General features: G+C 45.4%; 1 protein-coding gene across 17 annotated transcripts in view; it reads right to left on the minus strand.

Moving 5' to 3' along the window:
* Positions 1–2,103: 2,103 nt before the first annotated feature.
* The window catches only part of LOC147006550 (uncharacterized), a 47,066-nt gene continuing 31,562 nt past the window's right edge, over positions 2,104–17,607 (minus strand). For 9 of the 17 annotated variants that reach the window (XM_085868592.1, XM_085868599.1, XM_085868594.1 and 6 more), the window contains 9 exons: positions 16,062–16,220; positions 8,748–8,836; positions 4,504–4,626; positions 4,150–4,272; positions 3,567–3,641; positions 3,354–3,470; positions 3,003–3,074; positions 2,724–2,884; positions 2,104–2,646 (listed from right to left, as the gene is read on the minus strand). In XM_085868592.1, the coding sequence (XP_085724718.1) occupies positions 2,617–2,646; positions 2,724–2,884; positions 3,003–3,074; positions 3,354–3,470; positions 3,567–3,641; positions 4,150–4,272; positions 4,504–4,626; positions 8,748–8,836; positions 16,062–16,220 (949 nt within the window). In that variant the 3' untranslated portion in view covers positions 2,104–2,616. Of the gene's footprint in view, positions 2,647–2,723; positions 2,933–3,002; positions 3,182–3,353; positions 3,471–3,566; positions 3,642–4,100; positions 4,273–4,503; positions 4,627–6,771; positions 8,276–8,747; positions 8,837–13,551; positions 14,467–16,061; positions 16,231–17,607 lie in introns of those variants that run through there. The other 8 variants (XR_015054770.1, XR_015054771.1, XM_085868595.1 and 5 more) reach the window with 8 other exon arrangements.

A 17,607-nucleotide genomic window follows, 5' to 3' on the forward strand; every position in this document is an offset into this window, starting at 1 on the left:
AAGCTCTAGCACGTATCCTGTTTCCTTATTTTAATGTCCACAACATTGTTTTGTGACCTTTAAAGGTTATGCAAAGGTCAAATTTTTAAAGTTGTTGAACGAAACAGGGTTTTCGACATTTTGCAGCTAATAACCTGTCACTCGTACCACATGATGTTGATCATTTTTATAACTTGGTCAAACATTATCACATTGTCTCATCCTTGACTTCAAAAACAATCTACATCGTCAAATACCGCTCGTGATGAGCTTCAGATCAAAAAGCTAGGAGATCAAAAACCTTCAGGGATTCCACGTCAGCCATCGACGAACCAGCGTTCCTCCTCTTCTGATGTGGCTGCTCGAGGTGGGCGGGGCTTCGTGTCCATGGCGACGGTTTTCATGAGTTGGAAATAAATAATGGCAGAACCTGAAGTTGTGACATCATAGACTCAGGGTTGTTGGAGGTACGATAAGTATCGCATCTCAAAACGTTGTGGACGAGTTATGACTAAACTAGACGGATGAGTTGGTTCGGTTCGGATTCGGTTCAGGTCCGAATCCATATACGACCTGTCAGTGGGATGTTCAGCCTGGCGGACGACGTTCCACCAACATCGTGTCACCAAGTCGACTTGCCACATGGGTTGATGTATTTGTTCTCTTCCGGAGTTGTGCTGCTGCATGAATGTGGAGAGGGAAGCCCGGAGAACATTAATGGCGATGAATCGGAGGAACAAACTGAAGCGGGACTGCAAGGAGTTGTAAAACAATGTGGACGAGCTGGTTGGAATCAAACGTGATACTGACGTCATGATCTTCAGCGAAGCCACAAAACTTGAGGTCAAGCTCAAAGAGACTGAGAGGATCAGGCTCATGGAAGAGATACATCAGCTGCACCTGATATGGAACTTCCTGATCTGATCCCGACAAAGGCAGCACTTGAATGGGAACAAGGGAGTTCAGATTACAACGAGGGAATGTCAGGTTTGGAACAAGGGGGTTCAGATTACAAAGAGGGAATGTCAGGTTTAGAACAAGGGAGTTCAGATTACAACGAGGGAATGTCAGGTTTGGAACAAGGGAGTTCCGATTACAATGAGGGAATGTCAGGTTTGGAACAAGGGAGTTCCGATTACAACGAGGGAATGTCAGGTTTGGAACAAGGGAGTTCCGATTACAATGAGGGAATGTCAGGTTTGGAACAAGGGAGTTCAGATTACAATGAGGGAATGTCAGGTTTGGAACAAGGGAGTTCAGATTACAATGAGGGAATGTCAGGTTTGGAACAAGGGAGTTCAGATTACAATGAGGGAATGTCAGGTTTGGAACAAGGGAGTTCCGATTACAATGAGGGAATGTCAGGTTTGGAACAAGGGAGTTCCGATTACAATGAGGGAATGTCAGATTTGGAACAAGGGAGTTCAGATTACAATGAGGGAATGTCAGGTCTGGAACAAGGGAGTTCAGATTACAATGAGGGAATGTCAGATTTAGAACAAGGGAATTGAGATTACAATGAGGGAATGTCAGGTTTAGAACAAGGGAATTGAGATTACAATGAGGGAATGTCAGGTTTAGAAGAAGGTGGCGGACCTTGAGCGCCCTGTGGAAATATGAGGGGGACATATCTCAGACAGAGCAGCGGGGGGGGGGGGCGTGGTGAGGGGGCGAGGCCGGAGAAGAGACGGTACAAGACAGAAAGACCACCGATCTGCCTGGCTGAGAGTGAGAAACCCAAAGACTCAGCTTCCACAGCTTGAAGCCGATAAAGCTGAGAGGTGGGAGCACCAGCCCGGAGGGGAGAGCAGTACTCCATCAGGCTGCGGATGAAAGCTTTATATGTGGTCAGGAGCTCAGCTGAGCTGAGGAAGGACTTTGCACGAGGTAGGATTCCCAGTCGGCGATGTCATCAACTTGGGACATGTCATTTACTCCCCATGGGGTGTATAAGGGTGGTAGCGATGACGTCATCGGTGAAGTGGTCTCCCAGCCATAACTTAATTTAATTTATTTTATTTTTGTGCACACCATCGAGGCTCGTAGGAGAGCAAACACACAGAAACGCACAACGAGGGGAGCATACACATGCAAATCCCAAGAAGCATAACAGGAGTACACCGGCAAGATCGAACAAATTGTTTTACTCAAATGTTTCCTTCGCATGTTCAAAGCAATTTGGATACAATCAGAGTCAAGACAATCACATTTGGCATCAGCAGTGCAGAACATCAATATAATTTCCATGTGTATGTAAATTAACTCCAAAAATGAGAAATTACACCTCTCCACACACTTTGGCCAGCCTTTAGTAGCACGGCTTGACAGGTGCTCTGAGCTGGACGTGTTCAACAACAGGTAACGAAAGCCAACATGAAGAGGAATTAAATTTTTATTTCGTTTTTTTAAAAGTCACTTCTACAAGTAGTGCAGTATCCTGTCGGGTCACTCTGGAGTTTAGTGAAATAAGTCACACCGGTGAAATTTCAATGGCACCAAAATAAATAAATAATTCCAAAATAGGATGTCGTTTCACATTCACAACCAAGGTCAGGTAGTCGACGGTGACATTTCACAGCCGAAAGCCCAAAAGAGAAATACCATAATGTGCGACCCGTGGTCAAGCTTGCAGCATCTTCAGCGTTGTTCATCGTTCACTCCAGCGATCTGAAAACAAAACAAAATGTCATGACAAGTGACCTGACAGGCATTGATAAACCTCATTCATAAAGAACGTTTCTTACATCAGAGTACGTGTGGTCATCTGTGGATGAGCAGTCCATTTTAACCTCTTCACCACCTGGAGTCTTCCTGTAAATCAGGTTCTCAAACCATGTAGTTTTGACTTCCAGGAAGCGCCGGTTGCGGAAGATGTATAACCCAGTAGCGCAAGCCAGAACAAGCACTGAGGGGAGCAGTTTGTTCAGATCAGCTGTGAAATGTCATTGATCACCTGCATGGCGGCACATTGACAAATCAATGGAAAATTGTCGCGAGCCAAGGATGGAGCAAAGTATACTTACGTAGTGGGACAATTACAGCAGCTGCTACTACTGCAGAAGAGTTGTTTACCTTTCCTTCAAGAGCAGGTTCAGCTGAAAGGTAAGAACGCAATGAATTCTGGGAGTAAAGGATGGCTTCGTTTCATGCATTGCGAATTGTCATCAGCAGATGTTACAGGTTGGATAGCGGGCTGTGGAAGCTGCAGTAAATAAATAAATAAATATTCATATTTGAATGCAAACTCTCAACATGAGACAAACCAAAGTGGACAAACGTCCAGTCGTTGTGTTAGAACGACATGGTGTGGACAAGCAAATCAAACCTCAACACAACCCATGAACATCCTGTACTCCCAACTGAAACCTACAAACCTGTACGGGGAATTGGGTGGATGGTGATACGTGGTGGCTTGTGTGTTACAGGTACGACTTTCGCAAAAGGTGCAAGAGTCGTCTCACCTGTGGTGCCAGGTGCACGAGTTGTCTCACCTGTAGAGCCAGGTGACATGTTCAATTCCTGGATCAATTAGTAAAGGGATTAAAAGTTCCTGTTAGACATTTTACGAGGAAAAGTAAACATGATACTTTTCATTGTCGATGTCATGCCGGGAGTTTTCCTGGGAATGTCAGTAGGTGGTGCAGGTGCAGGTTTACCTTCACCTGTCGATGCACATGTTGGAATAAATATGACAACATGACAATGAACACAAACACAATTCAAGGTCTCCATAAAGGGGGAAAGTGAGGAAGGGGTGGAGGAGAGCGAGGCCTCATGACACGTCACTCAACAATCCGGGAGTGTCATAAAAGGGGGGAGAGAGGTAGTGGGGACGGGACGGCAACCTCAGGGGAATGGAAGGCAGCATGAGGGGAAGGGAGGCAGTGTAAGAGCAAGTGAAGGAAGTGTGAGTGGATGGAGATGGAAGGCAGCGTTAGGGGAGGAATGGCAGCCGAGCAAGATAAAACCACGAGAGAGCATTTAAATGATAAATCCCAAACTCTGCCATATACCTGGAAAAGGACCGTCAGCATGCACGTCTCACCCCCCTCCCCCACCCCCCAACCCCCAAACACGTTGCTCCAACCTCCTCACAGTACATGGTAAGCGTGCACGTGCACCGTTAATCAGCCGATGAAATCTCAACCAATGAATGCACAGCTTCTTCACCACAATCAATCTCATCGGCTCCGTTGTTGCAATCTTCCTCCCCATCGCACAGCCAATCCTTTGATACGCACTGATTTGTCACCCCACCACCGCATGCAAACTCCGCAGATCGGCAGCTCCTGTCTGAAACAAAGGCATTGTAATATAAGGAACCGCCATCACAACTATTGAAGCAAGACCACAGGTCTGTTTTGTTTTTGTAATGAAGGGGGGAAAAAAAAAAACAACAAAAAACCAGGCCGATGAGCTCAAAGATAGTCATAGCACCCACAAAGATGTCATGTTCATATGCTTAACGAAAAATACGGGATAATTAAACTCCATATTAGAATATAAAACAGGACTTCAACTCACCACAGGTTGCTGGAGATTCATCAGATCGGTCAGCGCAGTCCACCTCTCCATCACAAACCCAATTGGAAGGTAAGCATTTACCTCCACCACAAACAAAATCATGATGCAAACAGATACGAAAAGCTGCATAATCCACCACAAAAAAGGAAACAAGACAAAGATCAATCAGAGATTGAACACCCTCACCAGGACTTGTCTTGTGTGGTGCTTGTGGACTGATGTGTTTACCTAGTTAATAAGAGATGTAATTAGAACTACCATTTTATAACTGCTGGCAGTGATGACCGTGTACCAAGTCAGGTACCAAGCCAGGCACCAAGCCGAGTCCCTAGCCAGGCACCAAGCCAGGCACCAAGCCGGGTACCAAGCCAGGCACCAAGCCAGGCACCAAGCCAGGCACCAAGCCAGGTACCAAGCCAGGCACCAAGCCGGGTCCCAAGCCAGGCACCAAGCCAGGCACCAAGCCGGGTCCCAAGCCGGGTACCAAGCCAGGCACCAAGCCAGGCACCAAGCCGGGTCCCAAGCCCGGTCCCAAGCCAGGCATCAACCCAAGCACCAAGCTGGGTCCCAAGCCGGGTCCCAAGCCGGGTCCCAAGCCAGGCACCAAGCCAAGCACCAAGCTGGGTCCCAAGCCGGGTACCAAGCCAGGTACCAAGCCAGGCACCAAGCCGGGTACCAAGCCAGGCACCAAGCCAGGCACCAAGCCGGGTTCCAAGCCGTGCCGCTTTGATGGGACACCTGACCCTGACACATGACGTTTGTTATTATTATTCAATTTAATTTAGAATTCGATTAAAATAAATCAATTAAAATGGAAGACCAAATCAGTGCAGTCCTTCATTGCAGTAATCAGAATCCAATCCAATCTATTGGGATCATATTCTGCAGAGAGCATCAGTGCTGCACAGGATGGGTCACCACTCCAACACAGGATAGTTGAAAGATCAATCATCCCAACAAGCTGGTACTCAGGTTGCTGACCTCAGAAGGATGTCAGACTGAGTCAACCCCAGCCGGTATTAATTCAACAGCCAAGCAGGATTTGAAATTCGGACTCTCGGGTCCTAAACCCACCAATCTAACCCTAAGCCAAAAACAGGCACACATTGCAATAGTACGTAATTCATAGATGTACGTGTGGTCAGGGTGCAACTGATGTAATTAATACACATGCAATCACACGGCTTCACAGATGGCTTCACGCATTTACCGAGTCATAAGGGTCATATGGGTCTAAGGATCTTTGAGGACTTCTGGGTTTTTGTGGTCTTATTGGTTTTGGGGTATTTAAGGGTCTTCAGGCTCTTAATGGTCTTTAAGGGTGTTGGGGATCTTAAGAGGTCTTTGGGATCTTAGGATTATTAAGGGTCTTTAAAGGTTGAGGTGGTGGATGAAAATACCGTGAGGACAATCCCTGGATCAGACTTGGTCTGTGTGCTGAATGTGGTGGTTGTCAACCCAGTGCGGTCTTTGCAAAAAACGTGAACATCGAGACAGACGACAAATTGTATTTATGAGATGACACTTTGAACCTCAACAGAAAGAGCAAGTTAGAACATTCCAACGGACATCTTGTGTGTTTTAAATCCAGTCTGGCACCTTGCCTTGCTCTTTACAAACTGGCATCCATTTCGTGCCCACTACTTGATTTGTTGACGTATTTCGTCCTCCTGTAGAGAAATGGTGAGTTACTCCATACCAAAAGCATTAAAGCAGAAAGCAAAGATGACGTCATCAGGAGGAACCTGGATAGGATTCACATTTCAGATGCTACTCCTCCACCCTCAAACCCATCCAGGCACAGCCAAGTGAGCCTGATTAAAAAAAATTAAAATATATATTGTTATGAATTCGCGCCCCGCCGGCGTGCGAACGACCGCGTGTAGCCAATCGTGGCCGCTTCGCCCACCGAACGTGCAATTCAGTCGTGACCCTCTCGGAACAACGCCGGGAGCTAGTCACAGGTGGGGGTTTAACCTCAGCACAACTCAGTCCGCATTCTACCCGCGCGAAATAGAGTCCGATCGCCGAATGGTCGATTTACCGAAGTAGCCGAGTTGTACCGAGGAGTTGCACCACGCCACAGGTCGACTCCGGACACGAACCGCTTAAGCGGCTCGTTCCGTGCTACAGGGATAACCGAGCGGAGTTATCGTCGACCTTGACGGTTCAGATTATTTACTGGGTGTTTTAAACGCACTACCAATCAATCCCTTACGTGATGCAAGATGGAGATTCAACAAAAAGAAAAGACGAAGCAAAACGGGGAACAATTGGACCAGCACATTTATTACGGAAGCACGGAAGGCACGTATATTACCGTCAAGCAAGAAAACACAATAAAAGCAAGCAGATCTACAACCGAATATGATTTACATGGCAACACTTATAACAGTTCTACTTTTCAAGACTGGCGCCACCCACAGACATTTACACAAAACCCCAAAAGAAAACAAAGTCGCGACTTCCCTTAGTGTGTCGAGTCCTTGGCGACCGTAACTCCGAGTCCCTCCGGTGGGGTCCACTGCGCTCATGCCTCGCGCCTGCACGTGTCGTCCGCCTGACAGGGACGAACGAACAGAACCTCCGACCAGGAACAATCACCACAACTCTCGACAATCGACCGAACCAACCAAGAGCAAGGACTCTCCACACCCACGCCTTTTGTAGGGTCGGACTCCGCCCTTCGCTCCGCCCGGTTCTGGCTCCACCTCCATTCTGGAAGCTTCCCAAAAAGGGGCGTGCCCTCTCGTTACCCCCTCCCCGCGCCGTGCGGTGGACGAGGAAAGTCAGTTTTGGCTCGGGGCCAGGGAATTATTCCCCCAACATCAGGCCCCCACCTTTTTCACCTTTGACCTCTGGCTCAAATCGCACCTCCCCCATGCCAAAGCACGGGCGTTTTGGGTGGGAGATCTTGGCGGGAGATATTTCAGCGGGAGGTTTGGGCGGGAGATGCCCCTTTGCACCCTGGTTGCTGCTGCCACTCCGCTCCTTTCATCCGTCCCGCGGGGATCGTGACTGCACGGTGCTCGTTGAATGGCAAGTGGCGAAGATGGTGGTAGCGTAGTTGTGGAAGGTGGCATCATGATGTGAATGGCGTGTTTGTTGGCGTCGTGTAGTGAATGGCGTGATCGTTGAGATGTTGGTTGTGGCGATGTTCGTTGTTGTTCTTGCACCAAAATAACGACAACAAAAGAAAACCGGCTAACTGAAGAATCGCAGCCCGAATGGATCACATATATTCCCTCTACACAACGGGTTTGGGCTAACTACACATGAACTTACCGATATATCTCACCTGAGGACCCTTTATGGTGTAATGCGAATTTCCACAGCCGTAACAATATCAAAAAATTTAATAATTCTAGCTGCCAGACCATGCGTCCGATGAAGTTGAAATTTAAAACATGTGTTCCCCATCACAACTAGATCACATTTGTGAAGTTTCACATCAATCGATTAAGCGGTTCCAAAGAAAACACTATTTAATATCATTCTTCAATCCAATATGGCTGCCAAACCACGTGACCTCTGACGTCACACGCGTAAAGTTTCACGTCGATCTGTTGAGCCAGTTCACGAGGGTAACAATCACAACTGAGTTCCATTGAAAACCACAATTTAACAAAGTTTCCTCCGGTGAAGCTCGACTTAGGGCAACGTTCTTCATCACTACCGTCGCTGCAGTCAATGAGGCCGTCACAACGCCAGTTGGCACTCACACACTGCCCACTCTGACATCTGAAGTGGGGCTTCTCATCACAAGAAAAATCTACACAAGGGTCAAAGGTCATGTTTCAGCCTTTAACGTCCAATTAAAATATTCCATCAAAACCTGCAGAGTGTGTGCGTGTGTGTGTGTGTGTGTGTGTGTGTGTGTGTGTGTGTGTGTGTGTGTGTGTGTGTGTGTGTGTGTGTGTGTGTGTGTGTGTGTGTGTGTGTGTGTGTGTGTGTGTGTGTGTGTGTGTGTGTGTGTGTGTGTGTGTGTGTGTGTGTGTGTGTGTGTGTGTGTGAGTGTGTGTGTGTGTGTGTGTGTGTGTGTGTGTGTGTGTGTGTGTGTGTGTGTGTGTGTGTGTGTGTGTGTGTGTGTGTGTGTGTGTGTGTGTGTGTGTGAGAGAGTGTGTGTGTGTGTGTGGTCTAACTCGCACAACCACTCTCGTCACCACGTGGGTATGGGAAGAATTCAGTGCACACCCGGACAGCACGAGACACACACCACGAGCACATGGAATGACGGGACTTACGGAAACCCAAAACGAAAACCAGGTGGAGGGCAAAGGAGAAATATCCCAGGCACATTGTTCGGAAAAACATCCCTTGGGCTGGAAGGAGGCTGCAGCACCACACAAGAGAACAAGGGTGAGGATGATCGATAAAAAACCCGAAACCTGAGATTCAACAAGAAAGAAAAATAAATTATCTCCTCACAGATTTAACAAGAAAGAAAAATAAATAATCTCCTCACAGATTCAACAAGAACGAACAAATAATCTCCTCACAGATTCAACAAGAAAGAAAAAAAAAATCTCTTCACGGATTTAACGAGAACGAACAAGTTACCTGAAAACACCACGTGCGTTGTGTGGGCGGTGTTACGCACGAGGATTCCAGCAAACAGGAGTCTGGACCAATCATGTTCGCGATGTACCTCGTGCTGCATCGCCCATACTCGGCGGCACGTGATACCGTCGGACCAATCATGTTCGTGATGTACCTCGTGCTGCATCGCCCATACTCGGCGGCACGTGATACCGTCGGACCAATCATGTTCGCGATGTACCTCGTGCTGCATCGCCCATACTCGGCGGCACGTGATACCGTCGGACCAATCATGTTCGCGATGTACCTCGTGCTGCATCGCCCATACTTGGCGGCACGTGATACCGTCGGACCAATCATGTTCGTGATGTACCTCGTGCTGCATCGCCCATACTCGGCGGCACGTGATACCGTCGGACCAATCACGTTCGGCGATGTACCTTGTACTGCATTCTGACGAGCTCTGGTTCAGAACGATCTTTGATTGGTCAACATAGTGGAGGGCGTGGCGACAACTTCTGACGGATGGTAAATGACCGATGAGGAAAGGTGAAACGTGGAGGCACGAGAGGAAGGATTCTCCTCGGATCCACACACAACACAGACGTCTGTTTCATAACCCGAATCACTTCACTACGTCATTAATAATAATATTTTTCTCCTATTAATATGAACGATTTTTGTTTTTTTGATCAACGTTAAAAAGCTTTCGACACTTTTGACGATGATTCATCCGGAGTCTTCATCGATATTGGTGCAAATTCGATTTCCGTGGGAATGTGACGTCACTGTGAACGGCTGTCCTGGTCGCGAAGCACGCAGCCGATGGGATGTGACGTTCAGCCCTTTTTACCTTCGCAAACTTTGTTGTGAAGGTTATGTTTTGATCGCTGTGTATTTATTTATTTATTTATTTATTTGTGAATATGTGTTTGTTTGTTTGTTATTCGCATAACTCCAAAAGTATTGAACTGAATCGCAGCAAATTTGGTGGGATGATTGGTTATTATCCGAGGACCATTTGATTAGAATTTGGGAGCGATCGGGTCAAAGGTCAAGGTCAAGGTCATGAAAAGGTCAAAATCGTCTTTTTACCATAGCGCGGTCAATTTGTATCCAATTTGCATGCAACTAATGCCAAAATGTTCAGAATTCAATGCCCCATCTTGTGATATGTGACATGACACAATGACGTAATAACCCTTATTAGCGGTTGGGAGTCAAAGGTCAGGGGGGTCACGACATTGCAAAATGTGCGGTTTTAGTCATAACACGGTCAATTCTTATCCGATTTGCATGAAACCAAGACCAAAATGTTGACTGTTCTGTTCCCCACACTCTAATACCAATTACAAGATTAAGAGTACAAAGGTCAAGGTCGAGGTCATGAAAAGGTCAAAATCGTCATTTTTGTACAATGAATGTTTGTTCACAATAAATAACTTATGTAGAAAAAACAGAAACTCGTGTGTGCTAAATGCCCCTAACATGCCAGAAAATAATATCTTATAATGTGACCAGTTGTCATCAGATTGACTTGACACCGACACCCAAAAAGGTCAGGGAGTTCATACAGAAATTGCACAATGTACATGAATCAGTGTCAAACAGTTGGAAATTTAATGTTTTTAAGCCATCATAACACATATGAGATGGCAGATGTGGTATGGGATTAAATACCCTCACAATCAACGGTTTCTGGGGGGGGGGGATGTAGCGTTGGCGAAGGTATGCGCTCTACTGAGTGCCCGTTATAGTTTCAACTGCAATGGTCTCCAAGGCTGGACCTTAACTTGTGATGAATATCAAGAAATCGGTAAACTTCTAAAGTAGGGATGGCCCGGACACTCCTTTCACTCAAGACAACATGAATCCTCAAGATGATCCATCAAGCTGTTCACTAAAAACTGATCAATGGCCGACCAGTCATGTGCGGAGAATCCCTCATCCGATCACACTCATTAGACTTTGGGACATCATCGCTGAACAAGAACAATGAGCCCCATCGGTGCCCGTTTGTCATTCTTCAAATTATTTTCTGACAGCTGAACTCAAAATTGATTTAACCTACGAACTCGGTTTAAACACCAATCTAGGTAATTCTAAAGGGTTTTAAAGGGTAAGTTTAATGGGTTATAAAGGGTAATTCTATAGGGTTTTAAAGGGTAAGTCTTATGGGTTCCAAAGAGTGATTCTAAAGGTTTAAAAAGGGTAAGTCTAATGGGTTCTAAAGAGTGATTCTAAAGGGTTATAAAGGGTAAGTCTAATGGGGTCTAAAGGGTAATTCTAAAGGGTTCTAATTCTAATGATTCTAAAGGGTGTGATTCTCTAAAGAGTGATTCTAAAGGGTTCTAAAGGGTAATTCTAAAGGGTTCTTAAGGGTAATTCTAAAGGGTTCTAAAGGGTAATTCTAAAGGGTTCTAAAGAGTGATTCTAAGGGGTTATAAAGGGTAAGTCTAATGGGTTCTAAATGGTAATTCTAAAGGGTTAGAAAGGGTAAGTCTTGGAGTTCTTTCTTGTTCTTTAGAAATTATCCTTTTTGGAGTTCTTGGAGTTCTAAATGGAGTTCTTTCATCCCCTCTTCCTGTCCAGGCTGGAGTTCCTCAAGGTAGCATTCTGGGCCCTGTTCTTTTTCTGGTTTTCATCAATCATCTCTCCGACTCTCTGGAAAATCCTCTATATCGATTTGCTAATGACTCCACCCTCTGCCGTACCATCGGTCATCCCTCAGACCAGGCAAGCAGCAGCTTCTTTGCTCACTGCAGATCTGGATAAAATCACAAACTGGTCCAACACGTGGAACATGTCTTTCAATCCGGACAAATCTCACACTTTCACTATGTCTCTGCGAAAGGACTGTTTAGAACCCCCCCCCCCAATCCACTTTCTCAACAATCCTCTGGAAGAAGTCCTTTATTACAAGCTTCTGGGTCTCACTATCTGCCATGACCTTTCCTGGGAAAGCCACATTTCAAACCTCGCCTCCAAAGCCTAGTCTCCGACTGAGAATCCTCCGTCGTGCAGAGTCCTTCCTCGGCCCACCTGAGCTCCTGACCACTTACAAAGCTTTTGTCCACAGCCTGATGGAGTACTGATCTCCGCTCTGGGCTGGTGCTCCTGCCTCCCACCTTTCTCGGTTTCACGCTGTAGAAACCAAAGCATTTCGGATCATTGGCATCTCTCGCAATGAGGCTGAGTCTTTGGGCCTCTCACTCAATCACTGCAGGCTAGTCGGTGGTCTTTCTGTCTTCTACCGTCTCCTCTCCAGCCTCGCCCCCCCTGCTCTCTCTGCGATTTGTCCCCACCACATTTCCGCAGGGCGCTCATGGTCCGCCATCAAACCCTTTCTGGTAAAACTACCAAAATCACGAATCACTGCTCATCTTCACTCTTTCATTCCTCTTTTTTCCCGCCTTTGGAATAAACTCCCTCACTCTATTCATTCCCATTCTTTCCTCCAGGCCTTCAAAACAGCTGTTTACCACCACCTCTTATCATCCCCCATCCAAATCCTCGATCTTTTCTATCCCTGATAATCCACGCAAGCCCACCTCCTTAAAATTCCCTGCTTTCCTTCATGAAAGTCCCTGTAATGTCCATCTTCTATTCCCCATGTTCCCCGTCCCATCCCTCTCCCTTCCACAGATCTAATGTCTCTGTTCCCCCACTGTTTTGTCCTTCCCACTCCCTCCCCTCTTGTCTCATGCCCCCCTTGATATGCGTTGTGTGTTAGCTCTCAAACGAGCTTCGACAAGGTATACAAAAATAAAACAAAAAAGTCGAAAGGGTTCTAAAGGGTAAGTCTACTGGGTTCTAAAGGGTAATTCTAAAGTGTTTTAAAGGGTAAGTCTAGTTTGTTCTAAAGTGTAATTCTAAAGGCTTTTAAAGGATAATTCTCAAGGCTTTTAAAGGGAAATTCTAATGGGTTCTAAAAGGGTAATTCTGATGGGTTTTAAAGGGTAATTTTCAAGGGTTCTAATAGATAATTCTAAAGGGTCCCAAAGGGTAATTCTCGTGTTTTCTAAAGGGTATTCATAAGGGGTTGTAAAGGGTAATTTGAAAGGGTTCTAAAGGGTAATTATTAGGGGCTTCTAAAAGATCATTATTAGGGGTTTCTTAAGGGTAATTCGAAATGGGTTTTAAAGGGTAATTTTCAAGAGTTCTAAAAGATAATTCTAAAGGGTCCCAAAGGGTAATTCTAGTGCTTTCTAAAGGGTATTCCTAAGGGGCTGTCGAGGGTAATTTGAAGGGGTTCTAAAGGGTAATTATTCGGGGCTTCTAAAAGATAATTATTAGGGGTTTCTTAAGGGTAATTCGAAATGGGTTTTGTTCGTTTCAAGGCTTTGTCTATTTCATTATAAAAATGCCTAACTGAACTGCTTCCTTCGGACACGTGTGCGATTTTTAGACTGTTACATAAATGCACAGGATTGCCCACAAAAAGATGACATATTTGCTTGCAATTAAAATCGTTATAATTTGCATAAAAACAACAACGTATTCATCGACTAAAGTCACAAAAAAAAGTTTTTATTATATTTCCGTCATGAGCAACATGTTCACTGTGGCCATTTTGTAATGGAGGTCACTGCATCAGTGACAAAGGCACGCCCCCATAAAATGAAGCAATCAGCAGCCACAGGCTCCACACGATAGCAAACTAGCTATTACCATCATTCAATCCTGTCCAACCTCCATCATCCAGTATACTCACTTTCTTTGAAATTGCTCCCTTTCCAAAGGTAAGACTACCCGCTCCCATTTCATTTTCAAAAGTTCCTTCTCATTTTTCAGAAGTTGTCTCAATTTTACATTTTCCATCTTTGCTGCGTACTCTCTTTTCGCAAAGTCAAGTGAAGAGCTCTCTAGTTCTGTCTTCAATTTTACATTTTCCATCTTTGCTGCGTACTCTCTTTTCGCAAAGTCCAGTGAAGAGCTCTCCAGTTCTGTCTTCAATTTTACATTTTCCATCTTTGTTGCGTGTTCTCTTTTCGCAAAGTCCAGTGAAGAGCTCTCCAGTTCTCTCTGCAGTTTTACATTTTCCATCTTTGCTGCGTACTCTCTTTTCGCAAAGTCCATTGAAGAGCTCTCCAGTTCTCTCTTCAGTTTTACATTTGCCATCTTTGCTGCGTACTCTCTTTTCGCAAAGTCCAATGAACAGCTCTCCAATTCTCTCGTCAGTTTTACATTTTCCATCTTTGCTGCGTACTCTCTTTTCGCAAAGTCCAGTGAAGAGCTCTCCAGTTCTCTCTTCAATTTTACATTTTCCATCTTTGCTGTGTGTTCTCTTTTCGCAAAGTCCAGTGAAGAGTTCTCCAGTTCTCTCCACTCAGCCCGTACTCGTTCTATGCCTACCGGCTGCTCTCTCGTCATTCTGCAAAGTTCTTCACGTGACCCTTGGCCATTCACGAATAACCCCCACCCCTGGCCTAAGGAGGAAACGGCAAGATAGGCAGAAAGACTGAGAAATTGAGTGAAAAACTCCAAAAAAACAAACAAACAAAAACAGCAGTCTCACCCATATGGCCGAGAAGAGCCAAGCTGTTTTCATCCCCAAAGGCCCTGGTCAAAGCCTTCTCATATGATGTTGTTCTTGCAAAGTCAAATTCACATTGACAAAATTTGGTGCGCCCAGAATATAAACACAGCCTTTTTCAAAGTAATTCGTGAAGCCACTTGGACATCAGCCGCTCCCTATTTTTCCTGATCAGCTGTCCTGAATTTCCTTTATGCACAGAAGCTGTACGCATGTTTTTGCTTCATGTATGTGCATCAGGTTATTTTTTAATGACGATAAGCAAAGCCTAGAAACGAAAGAAACGCAGTGCGTTCGAGTTTCTTATTCTTCATTTTGATTCCGGTATCGGCTCAAGTGTGTGTTAAACGCAAACAAATTTTTATCTCCCGAACTTTCATTGGGACCGCGAGAGGACATGTATTATTACAAAGCAATTCTCGCTCTTTAATTTCATTTACCTTTTACCGCACTATCTACCTTCACACCATTTCCAATTAATTTTTATTATTCCGTAACAGCATGCCTTCAAGGGTTCCAGCAACGGTGCTGGGAGATACAGTTGGTTTGTCTGGCAGGGCATCTTGCAGGTCATCTTTCATCTTTGTAAGAGTTAGCAGAGGGTCAATATCCAGAATTCACTGTCGCTCAACTTGTATCTCTTGATCAACTTTGGTGATATGTACTCCTGTTCTCATTTTTTTCATGACGACCAGTGCGCAAATAAGTAGCCATTATTGACATTGCATAGGATTGCTTGATGTCTGGAGTTTCAGCCAGTTCTAGAGAGTCGGCATTGTTATTTTCGAAAGTTTAAATTTGCCTCTCCCTATCTTTATTTTCAAAATCGGCTTGAGAGAGAAGTGTATCTTTACCAAGAACGAGTCCAGCAATGAACTATCCTCGGAACTCTGTTTTTCGTAATTCCCGTAATTCGTAATTCGAATTCGAAAACCCGTAATTCCGCAAAACATTCCAAATGCGAAAAGAAATCTGAAAACCCACTCCGTGGGAGTACCTCCTGCGTAGCTGCCCTTCACAGGGCAGCTCCCAAGATGACGGGATTGGGGTAAAGCCTTCGGGACCCCCACTCTTTGATGAAAGGAGGAAAACCACGGGATAACCTTCCCGGGTCAGATTACGGTCGTGTGTGTCGGGGTGGTGCTGAGGCGTCGTCCACCAGATGGCAGTCTCCTTGGGTTAACCTGAGGCGGTCCCTTCGGGTGGGTACCTGGAATGTTCTATCCCTAAGAGAGGAGTATCACCTGTCTCTGTTATCATCTGAGCTTAAGCGTTTGGACATCGGTATTGCAGCACTCTCTGAGGTTCGGAGACCATCCGTTCGTCCCACCACCCCACCATTTATGCTTTGCCATCTACCCTCTGTCATCTCACTCTTCCAAGAGCCAATATTTTGTTTTGAAAAAGCAAAAAAATATTTGTTGAACACCCCACATATAAATGCAACTTCTTGTGCAAGGGAGAAGATGACTCTGGGGCACACCTGAGAAATCTTCCCATGTACATCACCACCAACAAAAGGCTGAGCCACACCAGTAACTGCGTTTCCCTCTTCATGTCGGGCCAGGCAGCCACAACTGCAGAACTCCAGGAAAGTGTCGCCATCAGGGACTTCAGCAACAACACTCTGTCGACCACCTGGCTGCATTTCACTGAACACAGATCAAGAATCAAAATTTCAATTTGGTTTTTCATTTTTATATGGCATACACACAAATAGTAGAACAGCAACTTGAAAAAACACAACTTCGAAAAAAATTTTGAAATAATTAATAAGTAACATCGAGAACCCCTCCCCCACCCTTCCTCTCCCAGTTTACTCCAACAGAGTAAGAGCAAAGAAAGTCCGTGCAGACCCTGAGGATGTCCACTCTGAGACAGAAACAATGGAATTTCTGAGCCTGTTATTTTGGGAAAAGGTGTAGTTGGAAGTAATTGTGCATTTTACACAATGTGGTTTTGTAACTGTGGATAAAGATTTGTCAAACTATAAACTAATGCTCAATGCCAAATACAATCGCTACAGGAAGCCAAGATGTTGAATTTATAAGGACAATCCTCGTGAATTTGCTCATTATAAACCTTGACAAGTCTGGAGACGGCGATGGTTCAGGAGCAATGTACACGGTTCGCCTTTTTTATTTTTTGACCTTCGAGGGGACGCCACGGGCAAACTGGCGGGAATCGGGAAAAACGTAAATGATGAAAGTTGTAGTACTCGAAGAGCACTACTTGCATTCCAACTTTCATTCGAAACAGTTGAAGACCCCAGGAGCTCAATGCCCAATTTATTGATTTTTTGGACATTGTCTAAGTTTGTGACCTTGTGACCTTGACGTTGGGACGAAAATGAAAAATCGAGCTATGCTATGCAGGTGCCATTGGGCTAACCAAATACCGAAAACCCCTGCCAGATTCGACAAACCCCCTCGGAGAAGATGTAACTTGAAACCGGCTACCCCCTAAAAACACATGTTTTTTGGGCGTGGCTCCGCCCACCATTCTCAGGAAAACACAACGAGATCATGATATAAACCTCCCACCCAAATTTTATCAGGATCGGATCAAAACCCACGGAGTTATGCGCGGGACAGACAGACAAACCGACAGACAGACAGACACGCACACACCCATAACGAATATAGTGGTCACTTACTGACTCGTGAACCAACTGGATTCGTATATTGAATGCAAGACAGTAGAGACACTGTAAGCTTTCACGACGAGGAAAACAGGACAAAGGATCACACAATGTCGGATTTTTTTGGTATACATAGTCGAGGCTCGTGGAAGATCTCGGATTCGGATACTGAACGGATCAGGACTCACAGGACAAAATTTGCAATCAACAGCAGAGAGAGGCGGGAAACACCAACAGCAGAGCAGAAAGCCAAGGTGGGGAGGAATGGGGGGCATGAGAAGATGCACGGGATGGACAAGTTGGATACAAAAGGGAACTCTCAGGAGGGAAAACTATAAATTTGGAAGGAGGGATTTGGGTTGGGTTTGGAGGAGTGGGTTAACAAGGG

This window comes from Eptatretus burgeri, unplaced genomic scaffold, assembly GCF_056783735.1.
Source record: "Eptatretus burgeri isolate ZD-2024b unplaced genomic scaffold, Ebu_testis_v1 Ebu_testis_scaffold_3166, whole genome shotgun sequence".
Taxonomy (NCBI): domain Eukaryota; kingdom Metazoa; phylum Chordata; class Myxini; order Myxiniformes; family Myxinidae; genus Eptatretus; species Eptatretus burgeri.